We start from the raw sequence: 20,375 nt of genomic DNA, 5'->3' as shown, positions 1-20,375 counted from the left end.
ACAAATAATAAAAATAAACGTGTTGACATTTAGAGGAATGAAATTAAATATAAAGAGAGAGTAGGAGGTGTTTTAGCAGCTCTGAACGTGTCAGGTGCAGGCAGCTGAGGTGTGTGCCTGTTTTAAAGCAGGTTTTGCCCTGGCAGGCTCATCTCTGCCCCCTCTCCCCGCGCACAGACACGCACACACAGCAGCCCAGCAAAGGGCTTGGCAGCGGCTCCGGACATGATATTGTGCCTGGCTAAGTGCTGCTGGCTGAGAAATGGGAGGGAGGTGAAGGGGAAGCGGTGGGTGAGGGAGGTGTCGGAGATTCTCTCCTCCATCAGGAGACATCTGCTAATACACACCTTCCAGAAAAGATATAGCAGCTTGGGGGAGAAAAACAGAGAGGGGAGCCTCTCTGTTGAAATGCTTTGAATGCAGAGACCTCTTCAGAGGAAGAAAGTGAACTGTGGCATATATATTATTTTTAAAATGAGGATTTGTCCTCTTAAATAAGGGCAGCTGAGTAAACATACATAAAATACTGCAACCCATTTCAGAAGACTAACACCTGGGATTAGCTGATCTGCATTGTGAATAATGTCAACATCAGAACTGGCTTGAATTGGATTTTCCCTGCCATAACAGAATATCAGCAGTGAAAGAAACCAGGTGGCAGAGAAAAATGCAGTTTGAAATTTTCAAAAAGCCTTCTAAGAAACCATTGCAATTCTTCCTCACCCCATGAAAATAAACCAGTAGGTGTGCCATGTACAGCGAAGGCTGTCAGTTCCTGCTGGGAGCTCAGTCTACTTTATGTTTTTGAGCTGTATTGGAAAGAACTAGAACTGGGTTTTGTAGCATCGTCTGCATTACTAGGACCCTATAGCTTCACAGGTGCTGGTATTTTCATAAATAAATTACAGTACAACAAATTGTAGAATAAACACCTCCTTTTCTTTTTAACATCGTCCTTGTAGTAATAAAATGTGCTACTAAAATATTTGAAAGTTTTGGAAAGGTAAGTAGTTTACGTATAGATTATACCATAAAAATGTAATCTAGTATAAGAATGCACATTAAGATTTAGGTTTAGTGCTGCAAGTTATTATGATTTCTCAGTAACTCCAAAATTACATCAGCAGTTCATTTTCCTAGTGTCGAATAGCAGTTTAAATGAAAAATTAATCACAAGCGTCCACTATTGATCAACTTTATGATTTAACATGTTATTAGTCATCTTTTCTTATTATTCTGTTTCAATTCCTTGCAGATTAGAAACAAAAACAATAGAGGAAAATCACCCCCCTGGATCTTAGCCTTGGCCTTTTGCAAGCAAACAGAAGAGGAGCTGTCAGCCTTTGCATGTCAAGTAGCCACTCAGCTGTTTGACAGCTTCTGGGTTTCAACCCCATTGGGATTGAGGCAGCTCAGGAAACCATGAGCGATGAGTCCTGTCGTCTGCTGACGCTGCTCTAGCACCATGGCAGACAGTCCATGATCTGACAAGAGGATCCGTCCTAGGGAGGCAGCGCTGGGATCCGTAATTGGCTTCCTGGGAAACTACAGCTGGCGGAGAGGATGTAAAAAGAGACGCGCATGCGCTGGGATATTGCTACAGTCTTGCCGAGCTGGTGGATCCACTTGGAGGAAGGTTTTGCACACCGATCTTGGTTTTTCTCCCGGTTTGGTAATGTTGGCTTTGGGGAAAATTTCTGCTGACTCACCTGCCCCTGGACACGTTTTGGGAAGCCTGGTCAATCTGTGAAGAGACTCAACAGTGCCTTCCCGCCACCGCAGATCCCCTTCGGTGGCCCCCAGCCCCTCCCTGTGCCCGACCCCATCCCGCGGGGCACCCCCAGCCCCTCGCCCTGGGGAGACCCCCGCAGCAACCCCCGTGCCCAGGGCGGGGGTGAGCACACCCAAACATCCCAGTGTGGCCGGTGCCGGGCAAGATTTTACCCTGTCTGCCTCCGGGGCCCCAGCGCCGCCCCCCGCCGGCCCTGCCGCCCCTCTCGCCCGCCCCAGGCCGCGCAGGATGGGGGCGGCGCTGGTGCGGCGTGGGGGCTGCTTGCTGCTCTGGCTGGCCCTGCTGCTGGGCTGCTGGGCCGAGCTGGGCAGTGGGCTGGAGTTCCCGGGGGCAGAGGGCCAGTGGACCCGCTTCCCTAAGTGGAACGCCTGCTGCGAGAGTGAAATGAGCTTCAACATGAAGACACGCAGCTCCAGCGGGCTGGTGCTCTACTTTGACGACGAGGGCTTCTGTGATTTCCTGGAGCTCATCCTCACCCAGGGTGGGCGGCTGCAGCTCAGCTTCTCCATCTTCTGTGCCGAGCCCGCCACCCTGCTCTCCGACACGGCGGTCAACGACAACCTCTGGCATGCCGTCGTTATCCGCCGTCACTTCAAGAATACAACACTGATCATCGACCGGGCTGAGGCTAAGTGGGTGGAGGTGAAGTCCAAGCGGCGGGACATGACTGTCTTCAGCGGCCTCTTCCTAGGGGGGCTCCCGCCAGAGCTGCGGTCAGCAACGCTAAAGCTGACACTCTCCTCTGTCAAGGACCGGGAGCCCTTCAAGGGCTGGATAACGGACGTCCGGGTCAACTACACACAGGCGTCGCCAGTGGAGAGCCAGGAGGTGCGGCTGGACGATGAGCAGAGCCGCCTGTGCGCCAGGGAGGACGTCTGCCTCAACGGAGGCGTCTGCTCGGTGCTCAACGACCAGGCTGTCTGCGACTGCTCCCAAACGGGCTTTCGGGGGAAGGACTGCAGTGAAGGTAAGGTGCCATTTCAGCTCGGCTCACCACCCCCCTCCCCTTTGCTCCGTGGAGGGAACCGGTAGGAGGCCAGGCCTGCATGGAGTTTCATCTGTATGAGTGGATCTCCCTCCCTCCCCTTCCCTCCCTGCTGCGTTCCCAGCTCCCCTCTTCCCAGCCTTCCCCTCCCTGTTCTCCATGTGTCTCTGTGGCCGACCATGGTGCCATCACTCTTCTGTTCTCTGGGAGGCTGGGCAAGAGGAGGAGGAGGAGGTTATTCAGGCGTCTTCCACAGGCGGAGTGTGATTTGGGGTTGTCCTGGGCAAAGCAAAGGTGGGTCCTAGGTGCCAGGCATCACCTGGAAGGGAGGGAATGGCCGGCATCATGCTCGGCCAGAGTTGAGGGAAGGGATGGGCACGCTTGTCACAAGCAGCTGGTGGCAATTAATTTTGGGAGCGAGGAAAGCAATGGTGGGGAGAATTTTACTGGATTGAGTGCGAAGACAGCCTGGGTGTACTTTTGTAGGGTAGGGGAGGCTCAGAATCCACTTTGTATTGATATTTGCCTCTGCTATGTCATTGAAATAAAATCAGTGATTTATTTGTGAATTCCTTAAATTGTTGCTGGGGAATAGGGGGATTAAATGGAGGATTATGTTTTTACATGAATGCAAACAGTACTGCTTTGCAATGTATTTAGCAATTCACCATGCCAGGGAAAATACAAAAGGGCAAGGGGGAAGTACATACTCCAAGACCACAAAATTACTGAATAGTTTTACAAAGGAAGAGGGAACTTAGAAAAATAGCAGTTTCCTGAATCCCATCTACAAATAAATCACTGGGTAAAATATGATTCATATTCAGTGCCCGTTGTTTTTGGCGAATGGAAGGAGTGTGAACATTTATTTTGCAGATGCATGTAGGACTTTTTAAATTATTATTTTTATTATTATTTTGCTAGTTAATGTACCATTGCTTGCAGCTTCTTGAGCATAGAGGATACATATCTTGTGTACCTAGAACAGGACGTAAAGGTATACGAGTGAAATAAGTGCAAATGTATCAAAGGAAAATACAATTTTCATGTCAAAATTGGAGAGCAAAGACCTAAGTTTAAAATATAAAAGGTAAATATAAATAAGATATTATCAAGGCCAAATGAAGATCTTCACTGAGCGGCTGCATGACATTTATGGCTGAATAATTTACCTTTATAATTTCTAACAGATTTCACTCATTACAAGAAAGAAAACAGCATTTGTGACGATGCTTTATTATGTAACACCTTCTCTCCTTAGTGTCAATACTCAAAATGCTACAGTCATTCTGCATCCAGTTTATTTATCAGCTGTTTATCTCTCATCTGCCATTTGTTACAAAATCAAAATGCTATTAACATTTAAAAATAATTTTTAATAAGTGAAGAACAAATGATAGTTTCAGAAAATAAGACATTTGTATTTTCAATAGCACACAGTCCCAGAAACTGTAAAATAAAATATCTTATACATTAGGTAAGATCGTATCAATGGAATTAGTATTTGGATGTAAATTTTTAATATGTGGTACTACATAATATATAGGTTTATGTAAAATATTGATTTGTCTTAGCATCTTTGAGTTAGGCCCTATTATAAACCAAAAAAAGATAATTAGGAGGTGTAGCAGCTTGGTTAAAGCAACAATAGTCATTTATCAAAGAATCACAGAATCACAGGTTGGAAGGGACCTCAGGGATCATCTAGTCCAACCTTTATGTATTTATGTATTATTATACATTTATATACCCTTTACATTAAAATGTAGTTTATTTATTTGAAGTTATTTTGAACATGTAATACTTGTGTGAAAAAGTTCATATAATGGGATGTAATATCAGTCAGGAAAATCTTATCTTTACATAATAGTAAGATCAATAGGTATTTTAAAAGAACTTTTAAATGTTTAGATTGAAACACAGATGTATGTTTATATATCTTAAACTGTATAAAGCTTATAAGAAGCCGCCACTCAAAATAATATTCAGAATCCCCCAAATTTAGGGTAAAATGCTGGCTTCATGCAAATACTGGTGGTTTTACAATTAACCTCAGTGGGATCAAGGTTCCCCTCACGTGTCCCTTGACCACTAAGAAGCCTTATAAAATATTAGCAAGACTGACAATTTTAGCATACTCTCTCAGCAAAGGATCATAAAGTATTCAGATTCTGATTTCATTTGAAACAGGAGGCAACTTTTCCACTGACAGTAATATAAATGGAACTAGTCTTACAGTTTATATCTTGACTGAGAAAAGATAGTAAGTGAAATTCGCTTCAGTCAGGTTTTGATGAAGGAATCAGTAGCTACCCATACGTGCTACCAAAAATATTGAAATATTTTATAAATTATTCAATATTCTAAGAAATAGAAAAGGCAGAAGGACAAGTAAAACAATTACATCTGCCAAGGAAGTAACCCTGGCTGCTGCTATTTAGTTCTTTATAGCCAACATAGAAGTTATGCTATTGAGTTTTGATCTTTTGTTCCTAGAATGTGTGTAAATTTCCCACAGAGCTTATTAAGAGGTTGCTGTTGCTGAAGGATGCAGGATCATTTCAGACTGCAGTGATCTAGGGGTTCCTGAGATTTCACTCTTTGTCTTGTCCTACTTTTTGACTAAAAATGGTTTAGATGGAAAAAATCCCCAACTTTCCATTTTTATCTGAAATTGCAGCTACATGCCCTAGTTAATACCGTTTCTTTAAAGGTGAAAGATGGTCATTAAATTCTATTTTCCTTGGATTTTTTTTATAATTCTTTTTTTGGCTTGTGTGCTTCTCCATCTCTGCGTTCTCGTAAAGCAGAGCATCCCACAGCATAATGAAGACGTCAGAAATCAATAACAACAGCAACAAAGAAACCCTTTCCAAAATTTTCTATCCTGACTTGCACATTTGAGAGGCTAGAAATCATTGATTTAGAGTCAAAGTTTCAGGACTTGGGATACAATTTTTGATAGTGCTTAAGTAAATTTCAGGAAAAAATCTGGTTGTTTTTTTTTTTTTCCAGATTTTTGTCTTTGAAAATCTCGTTAATTTTTCATGAAGTAAAACTTTCTTGTAAGAATGACGTTATCCAAATTTGTTTGCTTTGGAAAACTGATAGTAATATAAATTATTCCCAGTAGGCTTAGCTGTCCTTGTACCTGTCTAAATCAGGAGTAGCTTCATTTATGTTGTCTGAACTACATCAGTGTAAAAACAGTGTAAGTTAGGAAAAATCAGATTTATCGCATTCAGCTGTGCTCTTTTTTCAAATAGGATCTAAATCCTCTTCAGGGTAGGAAGACCTCTCCAAGACTGGAGGTACCTTGAGAATCAAGGGTGTGCAGTCTACAGCAAAGAAAAATATGATCTGTAGCAGTTCTGTTGTTGATTATGAGTATGCTGTGTGCTTATGAGTAAAGACAGTAAAAGAGCCTTCTAAAAGAGAAAATAAAATATCTCTTTAGTACTGAAACAGGCAAGGGAATATTATTTCATGTAATAATAGTGACTCAGTAGAAGGAAAAATACACAAAATTATGATAAATTTTGTTAGGAATGACTAGCATTAAAATAAACCCCGATTGCCGTATCAATTTTCGGATAAATTTCTGACATACATCGCAGTCTTCTAGTCAGTGAAAATTATATTATTCCTTAAAATGAATCAAAATGGTATGGCTTGATTCTATGATACCAAAAAGCTGTTCATTAAGAACACTGATCTTTAAAATCAAATTTTTAGTGAATTAAGTCAGGGCACTAGAAAGTAGGGAAGATACATGATTCATATCAGTGAGCCTCCATATTCCTCTTCTTGTTTTGCTCCTTATGTTAAGATTTCAGAACAACAAAAAACCAAACCCTGTTTGAAATATTAAATTTATAAAATAGTGCCCGTCTGGCTTTAGACAAAAAATATATACATAATTTTCCTTTCATCCTCATTTATATAAAAGCAACACTGTCCAGTAGCCTGTCTTAGAAAACAGGCAGATACCTCTGAACGAGGAAATAAAAAACACATAACACCCTTTGACATGGGAGAAGTTTCTCACTGGCCCCAGCTTCTTGTCACTCCATGACCACCTGCTTTTCTACATCTGTTACTGCCTGAAAAAATTGCATACAGGATAATTTATCTTTTGAAGATATAGCTGGCCTACTTGCCTCAGTATTAGCATGTTATAGAGACAATTTCTCTGTGAAACCAAAGTATTCCTGTTTAGAACATGGTTTAACTGTTCTACTGAGTTTCTGTTTCGTGGGAAAAATGAGGACTGTTCATGCAGCTGTTCACTGTAAGAGATATTCTTCCTTGTCAGATATTCAGAAGGTGATGCCAGCTATGGTTTGAACTGTGAAAGTGATTTTTTTAAGGAAGCAAATTCCAGATGTCTCAGCCTAGCCAACATTTAGATTTGTTTGTTTGGGTTCTGAATGTATTACATCAATCTTTGTTGTGCATATTTGCTTCTTATGTTAACTTTTTAAAAAGTCATCCAATATTTATATCTTTTTGAAAAACTTCATATTTTACTACATTCAATTCTCTTATGCCTTGAATAAACCATATAAACATATTTTAGCATTAATTATCTTTTGCAAGATATGTGTTTGAGTGCAAAGTGGTGCGGTTGAACTCATTGCCTATAGTCATTCTTAACAGAGTAGCCACCCTGGTCTTCATCCTTCTCGAATAGTTAGCTAGGTATACTTTGAGGTAGTAAATACTTTGAGCAAAACTTTCCTTTTGATTTACATCTCAGAATCTTTATCATCAATACACATCTCCATTACATGATCCCTATTTCTTCTGCATGCTGAATTCCTTGTCAGTGCCAGTGGCCACTGGGGTGATGTTCATTTAGGAGGAGGGCTAGAAATCCACTAGAGATTACACTAAGGTTCTGTTGTATTTACAGATTATTTGAATAATTTAACAATAAATATTTTAATTTTATTTAATATTTTTAAACAGTGACTTTGTCAGGGTAGAATCTTGAGGGCAGAGAGTCAAATAACACCAAAGTCTTTCAAAACTGTGTTAAATCTGTACCCTTCATATTCAGTCATATGTAAACAGAATCCTTATGTCATTTTAAAACAGAATTTTGCATCATTTTCCTAATGCAATTTGATATTTTATTTTGTTTGCAAGGATTCACTGGTATTTAGAAATTGGCAGTCTGTTTTATATTATCTTCAAAGAAGGCTACTTGCTGAATATTGCTAATCTTTTCAAAATGCTGATATTGAAATAATTCCAAAAGACCACTTACGCATATAACATCCGTCTTAGTACCCCAAATCAATAATATTTTATATAGTGAGGTTGTTGCCTCCCTTTGTGCCTAGCTGAGATGCAGGGTCCATGTTAATTTTAAGTCTATATTGCAAAATATAGAATGCTAATATGCTAGAAGAATTTACATCTAGCAGCATAGGACCTTGTGTCAGATTGGTCATATTAATTTCAAAATTATATAATAAAATTCTCTATATTTTAATGTAATTATGTTTCATGGCTTACAGGCGTTTTGGACCACATGCACTTGATCTTTTTTCTCAGCTGCAGGTTGGCTCCCTAGGAGACTTTTAACAGTAGATGCTGGCCAAGGAGTTGTGGCAAAACATTTGGATTACAGAACATATAATTTTATCCCATCATCATTACTGAGCTGATGGATGGGAATGCGGAAACAGACTGGCAAGTAAAACCAGTTCCTGATAGAAATAGCTTTATGTTTATGCTAAGATTAACATATGCAGCTTTAAGGATTTTTGCTTCTTTTAATAAACATATCAAAATTGGCGGGTAATTTAAAAAAAAAAGATTCATCCATCCCCTGTTGTAATGAATACAATGTTTTTTCTTTCAGAAAGCTTAGTGTTAATTTCAGAAAACAAGAAAGCATACCAGCTTCTGGAAAAATACTTTGTCTAGTTTATTGCCCTGCAGTTGAAAATTGTATTCCTTCATAAACATGTGATTTTACAGAATAGCGAAGGGCATTCCAAGGTTTTGTGTACTATGTTGTAGCTGAGGAGTAAATTGTAAAGACCAAAGTATACTTCTTTCAGGGAATGATTTGGTAGAACGTGACAAACATAACTGTAACTGTGCTGTTATATATAGAAATCACTAGGAAAGTCAGGGTACATAATAACTTTGATGCCTTTATTTCAGTCTTTTACAGTATTTCAATCTTTTACGATATTTCAGTCTTTTACAAAATAATTTAGGTTTTTCCCACACAGATGTGCACATTCTGAAATGGCACTTTCTCATTTTGTGCTGTGGGTATGGTATCCAACTAAGAAGTAGTTGTGTGTAGTGGGTTCATGCTAATGTCTAGTCATTCTCTTGGATCTTGGTGTACTCAGTAGAACCAATGAGCACTTCAATGCACAGAATATGCATAGTAACTAATGAATGAAGTAGGAAAAAGCACGTGATTTTGATATGACATTGCTTTCTCATTGACCCTAGCCCGTTCACACCACTTCTCCAGTTTGGTTTCTCCATCTGTAAAGTTAAACTAGTGACACACCATGCAAGACTTTTGGCAGGATTTTCTGCCTGTCTGTCAGGCACTTGAAAGACCAGAACTTCTATTAGGCTTCTAGCAGAGGAAGTCAAGACTTGAAGCTCCCCTTACTGTAGTGCAACTTCTTTAGCCTACAGAACTCATCAGCTGGCTTTGAAGTTGCCACCATTCCTACTGCTTATATATCCATAGCTGAGTGTTCAGAATAATGTGTTTTCCCTTGTGCATGACTGGTCTGCCATTACATGCTTTCCATTATTCTGACTAGACATTGGAAATGATGTAGCTTCTCAGCTGCCAACCACTTTTCCCTTGACAATTCAGCTTTTCTCATGATTGTAACAGTTCCCATCCTTTGCAATGTTAAAACACCTGAGCAATAGTCATCCTTATTACCATAAAAGGTTGTAAGATGTAATGTCTGAGGATAGTGGAGAACTCTGGGTCCCAGTCAATGATCATGTAATTTTTGAAAAGTTTCATTCTCTTCTGTTTTCAATGACAAATTTGGGGGTGAAAGTGGGGTGTGGCCTCAGTCATGACTTATTTGAACTTGTAAAGAAATAAGACAGGTATGCTGGCAACTTTCTGTAAGAACAGGACTGTATGATAAGATTTTATATTTTTTTTAATCTCTATGGAGTTGTTGATGAATCTGGAAGTATTTAGCTAGGTCGTAATAAGCAGCAAATTTGGCGTCTCATAGATAGCTGAAAAAAATGGGTTCTGTTTTCATTTTTCATTGGAATAAATTTGAAGTCCCGTTGACTCAGGTTTAGAATTAGGGCAAACCTAATAACCTGCTGATTCTGAACTTATTATTCAAGTGGGAATATGAAAACAGAGAAGATCTAGGGCAAATTAAATAACCTGCTGATTTTGACTGTAGTATTCATCTGGGAATATCTATAGAGAAAAGACTCTTCATAGATTCGTATGTTTATTGCCACCACCATCATCATCATCATTATTATTTATTAATATAATACATGATTATGAATCATGCTGTAAGAATAAAGTTATATGACTAATTTTGTTTTAAATTTAAGGGACTCTGCAATTAGTGGAAAAATCTTTTTTTAACAAGAAAGCAGGAGGTGCGTTCAACAGAACAACTTTTGCAGTTGCTGCCACTACAATATGTGAACCAGTATATTTTGCTTATGTAAGTGTTATGTACCAACAAAGCTATGTAGGTGTGAGAGTTGCAGATTGCTTTTAGTCTGTGGCACAATGTACAAGGTCTTGAAATGAAATAGTTTGACTTTTTGGTGATTTTGTCCAAAGAAAGGCTTCACGTTGCTTAAAGGCAGAGAAACTAGACTGATTCTTCCCACAGCGATGTCTCTTTGTAATTAAGAGAACACGTACAGCCATTACGGAGGTCACTGACATTACACTGTGCAATTGGAGATGTATGTCACAGTTCCAAAGTTTCAGAATTACATCTTAATTTCTGAAACAGAATGACCTTCATGTTGATCTTCTTTCCCTCCTATGCTTTTTAGCTTTAACAGAAGATTTGAAAAAATGACACTTTTGTCAAAGGAGGTATTTCCATTAAGAAAGGACTCCTTGGGAAAGATTACATGTATATATTATAAATTATATGTACTTTCTTTTTAAGAATTGTACAGAAAATCACAGAATTAGTGAATAGACAGGGGGTGAAGATCTATATCTCAACATTGTAATTTTCTTTAGAAGCTTATCCTGACACTCCTTTGCTCCCAAAGGTGACAACAGAAATGTTCACACACACATCAGCATTTGTACAATGGGTGTCTAAGGGACAACCATGATGAATAGCTTTAGGTTGAATTACAGTCTTGTGATGCAGAGATAATATTCATTATTAATAAAATGTGAGAATTGGGCCCTAATGCTACTTAAAAAAAAAAATCCTCTACAGCCCTCTTAGGAAAGACATTATCTTTCCTGATTCTGAATCATGCAGGAGTGATAAAAGTGATGTAAAAATGTGTGGATTCTGCTGATTGTTATGCAGCAACAGGCTTACATTTTATATTTGTAAAATCATTTTTACATTTTACACTTGTGAAATCAGACTCTTAACCTGGAAGGTCCAGGAACAAGAGGTGGAGAGGCTAGTGAGATCATCATCTCCTTCCCAGACACACACCGCTATATCTAAGCCCAATGAATTTCAGGTGTGTATCTATCTATAATGGGGTGGACAGATGCTTTGCATGACATCATCCCCTAGATAAGCAGTGGAATTTCTTCAGGAAGCTTCAAGGAATGTTAGTGCTGACAGAGAGATTACTAATTTTGCTTATTTTGAGTTTTGCTTTCTTCCCATTTTCCCTCATTAGATGAGAGACAGGTGAAAATGGAAGTTATAAACCAGTAGCTGTATGTCACTTAATTTTTAAGACTATCCTGGGGTGACATAAGAAAGATTTGTAAATAGATTTTCTAAGAACTGATTAATGCCCTCCTGCTATATCCTTCTCAGATGAATGTTGCTGAACTTCCCAGGACCTGATTCTCTGTGAAGTTTGTTTTCTGTGATACTTACTGAAGAGAAAAAAAATCTGTAATATTATTACATTGCAAAGAACACATTTATTTGGTATTTTTTAGAACATACAGTTTTTTTCAGAGATAAATTGTGGACTGTTATTCAACATGAAACAAAATATTTGTCTTGTTTAGTTAAACACTTACTGAAGAATTCTGAATACAGATTTCATATTCTTAAAACATTCCTGACTTAAGTGTTACAAGGAAAATATCAGCATTTTCCCACTAATTCACCATGAAGAAAATATTATTTGAATATATTTCCTTATTGACCCAAAACTCCATTAGTTTTCCATGAACACTGTATCAGTTGTAGTAGTTTCCAGGAATTTTGGGTTTCTTTGTCGCTGTTCTTTGTCCAAAGTATTTGGAGAAGCAGCTAGGATGAAAGTTAATTACACAGTCTTGAACTGAGTTAAACACAGCAGTTTTTAACTCCATGGCAGTTAAACAACTGAGTCTGGCATTATAATAAGTTGTGCACTTAAGCAGTATGGCACAGTTTTTATATTTGTGTTCCACATTACAAATTTTGAAACTCAAAATTTAAGCAAACCATACCTCAGGTTCAAAGTTATGAGAAAAATATTTCCACACTGTTTCTTACTCAGATTTTTGTAACGAAGAAAGTTACAATGACAGAAAAAAGTTAATATAATAGAATATTTTACGTGATGTTCTTGCAAATCCACTGGCAACCACATTTTTAATATTTGAAAAATTGTTAACATTCCGAGGTTTTATCTATTCTCTTATCAGCTGGTTCCCATTCTCTTGCTTTAAATATCATTGGAAACTTTAAACAAGTAGGGTCTTTCTTGCACATCATAAATACCTACATCATTCAAGTTTGTAAAAGGGACTGATTAAACAAATCTCTGCTATTCAGTCACATATTACCCATTGTGATACTTGAGTCATGCTGGTGGATTTTGTAAATCTTAAACCACAGAAGCATGCATAGTAATGCAAGTGAATAAAATTTCCTTCCAATTTCTTCCCTATTAAAATACCAGAAACATATCTTTTAGAAGTGGCAAAATAGCAGTCTAAGTTGATGGCACCACAGGAATTCAGAATCAAAGTTACCTTCAATGAGTGGTGGCTTTCATCTTTTGTTGTTCGTGTTTGTGTGGGGCTTGCCTCCATTTTATTCATATTTCATGAAAAAATAACAAAAGGCAGTTAGTGATGCTGTATCTATTGTGATACATACATAACTCAAAAGTATGCCTCTGAGAACTTAGTAATATTAAGTTATTTTGATATTGGACTTTACTATGGGTGCATTATTCCTAGGGCAGCCGAGATATATAAGGTGACCCGAGTACAGCTTTTGATGTTATTCGACTTTACATTAGCTTCTTCTTCAGAAATTTGAAAAATAGTCCATAATTATGTCTTGGAAACTTGGTTCTTGCCCATTATAAGCTCTCAGTGACTTAAATAGAGCTTTTGATCATTAGAGAATACAGAAAGAGGTACTACAGCAATTAATTAACTAATAGAACTGGAAGAGAAAAATGTCTTTAGAAATCATATATATTTTTATAGACAATATTTCTAAAATATTTTGCTTTTGTAGGTTTGTCACATTCAGTAGGATCTCTCAGTCAATTGATGGAGTAAAATAATTTATCATGGTACTCCCTTCATGTGTGTGTAAATCAGGATCAACCTCTTTTGAAGCTAACACATTAAGCCATTGTAAAATAAGAGTAAGATCAGAATCAGGTTCTCTGGTTAGAAAAAAAAATCTTTCAGGTGTATCAATACTAAAACACTCCAAAACCTCAAGAAATAAAGAGGCTTAACCTTGCCCACTACTATGTAATATTACTTTGTGATCTTTATAGAAGCTTCCTTTGTCATTCAGGTGCTGGCAAAATATTTCTGTGCATAAAAATTACTGGTGAGAAGCTTTGCTTGCTTGTTTCTCACACATACATGGTAACAATAATTACTTCAAATTTTCTATGTTTGCAGAGGTATAATAAGAACTGTCAATGCAACTTTCTTTTCTAAAATTATGAATTAATGGGTATAAAAATTTCATATTTTAATCCCACCTCCCACCCTCATTACTGAGATGACCTACCCTGTATTAAAATGCTTGCTTTTTGAAAATAGACAGTCATGTATTTTTTTCGTCTTCATGTTTGAATCAATCTTCACAATCCTTTTGTTTTTCTTAGAAACCCATTTAGTGCACAGGTTTTTAAAGCATAGCTTCATACAGCTAGTTTGCTTCTTCTAATCTAATCTAATCTAATGCTTCAGTCTAAATCATTGGTATCAGTCTAACATGTATAAAGATACTGCACTCAAAATCTATGCTCTGAGAATATTATTAAGTTTATAAAACAAAGCATTTACAAGCTACGACCTGCCAGGGCAAAAGATACTATACAATTGTAATTTTATCTGTTTCTGGGTATCCATTATGAAGCGGTCTTTAATTATGTGATCATATACAACCTTTTCCTTGAGCCATCTGTCTCTTTCAGTGCATAGTTTGAATAACTTCTTCAATATTTTGTTTTCTCTTTGCTGTTCAGTGTGTAGCCCTGAGCTTTATCACTCATATTCAGACCAGCTCTGAAGAGAAATTATTAATTTTTCCCTAGGCTCTTCTAAGATTTTTGTAACTACAATGTCTGAGCTGCTGCACAAATGTTAAAAATTACACAATGCCCATGTAAGATGACAGATGCTGTTATCCCAGTTGTAGAGAACTGAGGCAAGAGAGACTGCAGGTAAAAACATTCACCGAACTGAGTGCACAGTCTGAAGTTTTTCTGAGTACTTCACATATAACACTACATACTCTAAGCATCTGCTACAATTTCAAAGTACAGCTTGCACTGACTTCAGATTACAGCTCTGAGTGATCAGCATTGCATATCCGGAGATATCTAGCAAGGCATGCTCCCTGAAGATGCAAACGTCCTGAACAGCGTAAGGAGTGACCACCCAGAAAAAAACCTGGCTTTAAAAACCTGACTAAAATCACGTGGAGTTTTTAGGGAAGAAAGGGATAGAATGTATTTCTTCAAGGCAGCTTCCGCCTCTCCCTGTACAGGACCAGTACACCTGGCTCCTTTTTAGCAAGGGCTTTTGCATTGCAGGGGCAAGGGCACTGCTCGTTCACACAACAGCTTTGTTTATTACTTTGTTTTTTATTTTGTTTATTACTTTGTTTATTTGTCATTCCTTATTGCTAAGAATAGACCTCTTCTGTGTACAGAACAAGTTATGGAGGCTCTGGAGACACTGCATTAAACTGCATAGTTAAAGGTTATATCATAATATATATTAATAAAGTGGATGGATCTAAGTTACGTAAAAAGCCTTATGTCTCAGAGCTGCTGTTTTTGACTTTGCAACCTAAAGAACATTCTTTTCAGGTAGTAGGAGAGTCAGGTTGTATAATTTTTTAAATATGTTTTGAAAACTCTCCTCCCAGTCAGACATCCCAGCCCCAGCCGTGGTGTTTTCTGCACTTTAATCGGGAAGCACCCTTTCCACAGGGCCCATTCCCAGCAGGGAAGTTGCTGAGGGATGGACACTTTCCCTGCTCCAAAACTGTGTAGTTAGACCTAGCACAGGCTACAGGGTTTCCGATGACAGAGAAGACCTGCTGAGGCTGAAGTTAAAGTATGCAACCACAGTCCAAACAATCCTTCAGGAGTTTCCTGACAAAATCCAAGACATCTCCACTAATGCAGTACAAACATATTTTTTGAGAATGTTTGCAACTTGAACAGATTCTGGTGGGTTTTCAAAGGATTGACAAAAAGGCTTAACTCTGAGAGTGAAGTTATTCCTGCCCAAATGGCTATTATATTTCTGCTTTAAAATAAGACTAAAGTCAAAAGGAACCACAATAGAAATGAAACTTACTTAGAGTTCCTTTGGGGAGATACTACTGCTAACATAAATGTCAGGTTTTCAGCTGATCTGTTGGGTTTTTTTGTGTGTGTCTAAATCAAATATATTTTTTTGTGACTGAAAAAACAGAAGACTTCCTTACTATACTGGCTCACTCTCATTTTCTTTAAGTACTATAACTGATATTTCTTTGTAGTAAGTGTGTCTTATAATGAAAGAAAGAAAGCAAAATAAAATAAAGCTTAGGCACAATTGTTTCAGTACATATCAGAATAATTTTTCCAAAATATTAATTGAGTTTTTAAAATAAAATATATTGTATTTGTATATCTGCTTGTTCAGTGTTGCCATTAAAATACTTTACCTAAAAATATGTCCTAAACTCTTCTTGTAAAAGTTTTATATGAAGGAAAAGTACAGCCATAATAGTATGTTCTGTACACAAAGCCAGAAATGCAGTGTTAATCTTTGACTTGGCCAGCCAATATTTTTGAGATACTTCTGTCTTTATAAGAGCCACAATTAGTGAAGTCCCAGGAACTTTGAACACACCTTTTTTGTTTTTCTCCTTACTTAGAGGTTATTACTTTCTCTACTTACAGATTTATCTGCTCTTTCTTTCCTCATGTATTAAAAAATTATGAATATTAATGAAAAGTTATTTTCCCTTTTTCTTTCTATGTTTTATATTATATCCATTGTGTTACACTCTGAGCTATTTTGACTAAACAGGATACAAATAAAAAGCTTTTAGGACATGATAAGGTGAAGTCAGAGTAAAGTCACAGTCAGCTTCCCAGTAAATTTCTTTATGATCACTTAATTCACAGATGATCCCACTGTATTTGGTTGGATTATGTGTATGAATAACTTTATGCCCTTGATCCCCAATATAAATTATTGTATATAAAAATATGCTGCAGATAACCATGCTTTGCTTATTTTCATAATACAATATGACCACTTAAAAGCATGTGATTATTCTGTAAGTTACCCTGTGGTATTTAATCACTTAGTGACATTTTCAGGAATATTAAATGTTATTACTCCTATTGATTTAAATGCGACTATGTGTGTTAGAATGAATAGAAAAGTTTTTAAAAGATGAAAGTTTGATAGTCCAAAAAAAAGAATTGAAAGTCATGGTTGAAGCATAATCAGGAACAAGCTAAACTACAGTATCATGGACAATCAAATAAAGTATTTGTAAGTTGTTAGAGACAAATATTCATGTTTTTACGTATTATAAATGTTGTGCCTATTATGTCATCTTATTAGACTCATCTTTAGAAATACAGTCTTTATGAATAATAATGAGTTTAAATTCAGATATCTGTATGCATATGAATTTTGTTCAAGATCAGTGTACGTGTTTTTCAACACGTCTTTGTTGCATTTTCTATAAAACAATTGCAGTGTTATTTATTTAGGAAAGCTTAAATTCTACAGGGAAATAGTACCAGTCAGAAATCCCAGTCCTATGTAACAACCCTAAGGGCTGTTTCTAGCTAAGCAGTGAAGGGAGTATAATTTAATGCACTCTGATCTTACCGTCATTTAAAATATGTCCCTAGCTTAGCAGTACTCCTCTGCATTATTTTTTTCTTTTTGAAGCAAAAGTTTACTTGCCTAATGGGACCGTAGGATATCAACAAAAATTAAATGTATTGATACTTTGACCATCATTTAATCTACTACCTACAGTTACCAGGCTTCTCAAAATATCAGTTGCTGTGATTATTTACAACATTCATGCATTTCATAAACTGGCTAAAATGTCTTCTCAATTTAATAAAATTCTAGAAAATAACTTGTCCCACGTAACTTTATAAAGACTCCTAAGTTAAAAAAATAGAAGTTTTTTTTAAAGGCAATACTTCTTAACCAGAGGCATGTTTATTTTTCAATTGTTAATCTGCTGTCTCTGGGATTTATATTGGTCAGATTAAAAAAATAGGTAGTTTTCAGTATTTTAAAAATTGATGCAATTATTATTTTATGTCAGGAATTTTTATTCACCTGTAAAACAGCAGGCAAAGCTGACTGCTCTAAGTGAAACAGTATATAGCCACTGCACCTAAGGTTACTCCTCTCTCAGATCTGCCCCCACACACGTACCTGGGGAATCCTGCTCAAGCTTCTCCTCCAACAGTGGTTTGGATAAAGAGAAATAATTTTCTTAGGAAAACTTAGTTAAATCCAGACAACCTGGATGGAGCAGTTCCTCAGGCAGTTACGCCAGTTGATCTGAAGGGGCAAATAGAAAGGAGTTTTCTGATAGCAAGCATGCAGTAGCATAAGGGAGCTAAGGTCTTTGCCTGCTCAGGTACAAGAGAAGAGGACATCTGACTCTTGCTACATGTCTTTGAATTTCTCTATATAGCTGTGATTGGTTCCTGCAAGCATGACTGATTATCAATGTTCTGGCCAGAAAAATTATTTAAGAATTTTATTGGAAATTATTAGGAAAACTTTCAATGATTTGGAAAATATTTTCTGTTTTAAAGGAGTCTCTTTTCAAACATAAGGTAAAATTTGTCTCTGAATAAGCCTATACTATAGGCTGTACTATATCTTAATAAAACTAATGAAGTTTTTCAGCTCAGTTTGTAAGAATTGGACGTCCATTTTCTGTGAGTCAGTAGCATCACTTTGAAATCAAATCTTGGAAAAACACTCAGTGCTGAAATTTTCATAGCTGTCAAAAATATTTTTGAGAGTTCTTTCCTTTTAGCTGCAATTCAAAACAGATTCCTGAATGTTTGGGGTTTTTTTTTAAAGTATTTCAGCTAAGTTTCAATATGACTTGGTGTTTTCTCTGACCTTATGCAAAAGGTAGCCTGGAAAACTCTTGATAAAATAGGAGGCTGGCAATAATGTTCAAACAAATCTTTGGTAACCAAATAAATGATATCAGGAAAAGAATGTGACAAAAATATCTGAAATGTTATTAGATATTATAGTAGTTTATCATGGTCAGCCAAATTTAAAAAAATTATTAGTTACTGAATGTAGTGTGTATTTCCTACCACCTCTAAAGAAGAGTGTGCAGCAATTTCACCATGAGTCTCATCCTACACTTCTTACTTCAGGATGTTCTTACTGTAGTTTTTCTTTGTAAGAACTGTATAATACTTAATATATGACCAGATGCAAGTTCTCCTCTGAAAAGTTGAATTCCTTCAGAAAATCTTTTTATTTGTGATAGTGATCTTTGGTTCTTGGGATTTGCAGTTGGGTTTTGCTTTTTGCAGAATTTACTACAGTTAAGAAAAACTTATTCTGAAACAACCCTTTTTTAGCTTTGGATCCATTTATTATTTCTTCTTTTAAAACTAGATCCTTCATAAATTATTACATCAGATGAATGGCAGACATCTGGAAGCATAAAATGGAAAAAAGGAGAGATGAAGGACTAAGAAGTAATTAAGTACTGTAAATGGGATTTGGAATTGCTATTTTCACAATTCTATTACAAGTTCTTTATATATCTCAAGTATTTAATCTGCCTCACAGTTTTTCATCCATAAAATAAGGTTAATAATACTCACTGTCTTCTTACCATTCCTTATTTGTTTTGTTTAGTAATGTCTGAGACTTCAGAGTGCATTTTGCTATATTCCTACCACTACCTACTACAAGAGAATTGGATCTTATGGTTTCAGATGTTACATATTATACACAATACTGAGCTGTAGTTGAGTTATAAACATTGGAGCAAAAGTAATCAGTAAATTTTTGTAATTTAGGGTATTTCAGATTGCTTTAAGAGCAACCAAGTTCCTGATGTACTCATACATATTATTTATAAATATATGTTCTTCTTTAGGATAACCTGTTTGGGCCTGGTTTGTGGTTTATTTCTCATAGCATAACATGGCAAAAAGATCTGTTAACAAGATTAATATATCCTTCAGTAAAACAGTGTTTATTTATAAAGGGGTCCCTAACAAATGTACCATCAAAAGATTCTTAATTTTGCAAGCAAAAGCAAAGATGCTTTTCAGAAATTAACTGAAAACCTAATAAAATACATGTAAGATTGTATTTTCTTGGGATAAATGTCAGCTAATAAAAATAATTTTCTCTAGGTGTGCTGCACTCTAATAGTACTTGCTGATGGTATTGTATGAAGGATTTTGGAGCTTTCTGGCAGAAAGTGTTTACAAAAAGTCATAGAATGTAAAGCTTTGTACTTAGGAAAGTGTGTAAAGGGGAAAACAGTGATCTTCATTGCTACCTGGTTATGTAAAGGTTATTCTGAACAATGTAGACTGATTAGTTAGTATAGAGGAGCAAAGCATTTTTCTAAGTAAGTTTCTAGCCTTTTGGTTCTTCTGCTACTAGGAATTATCCTACAAGCATAAGATGAATTTGTTCCTCTATGTTTGAATTGAAATGAAGATCTGATTTTCAGTGATGTAACAGTGGAATAATTCTCCCCGGGCAACCTTTGAAAACAAGGGAATATTCTTTCTGATTTCAGAAATTTTTGGATCAAGGAGTTTGGTTCTACCTCAAATGGCTTGAGCTGTTACCTTCATGGAAGTTAGTTATTTTTGTTCATGAAAAATATATCCAAATACATTGCTTTTACTAACTTTATAAAAAAGTTGATG

The 20,375-nt window shown here is 36.8% G+C and overlaps 1 protein-coding gene across 22 annotated transcripts in view; it reads left to right on the top strand.

Annotated features, from left to right (window-relative positions):
- NRXN1 (neurexin 1) overlaps positions 1 to 20,375 on the top strand; it is a 726,568-nt gene that overhangs the window by 2,798 nt on the left and 703,395 nt on the right. For all 22 annotated transcript variants that reach the window (XM_064446453.1, XM_064446475.1, XM_064446474.1 and 19 more), the window contains exon 2: positions 1,256 to 2,759. In XM_064446453.1, coding sequence (XP_064302523.1) covers positions 2,021 to 2,759 — 739 coding nt within the window. In that variant the 5' untranslated portion in view covers positions 1,256 to 2,020. The remainder of the gene's footprint in view (positions 1 to 1,255; positions 2,760 to 20,375) is intronic.

Source organism: Phalacrocorax carbo, chromosome 3, assembly GCF_963921805.1.
Source record: "Phalacrocorax carbo chromosome 3, bPhaCar2.1, whole genome shotgun sequence".
Lineage (NCBI taxonomy): Eukaryota > Metazoa > Chordata > Aves > Suliformes > Phalacrocoracidae > Phalacrocorax > Phalacrocorax carbo.
Note: the sequence above shows the minus strand (reverse complement) of the source record. Positions and strands in the feature narration are given on the sequence as shown.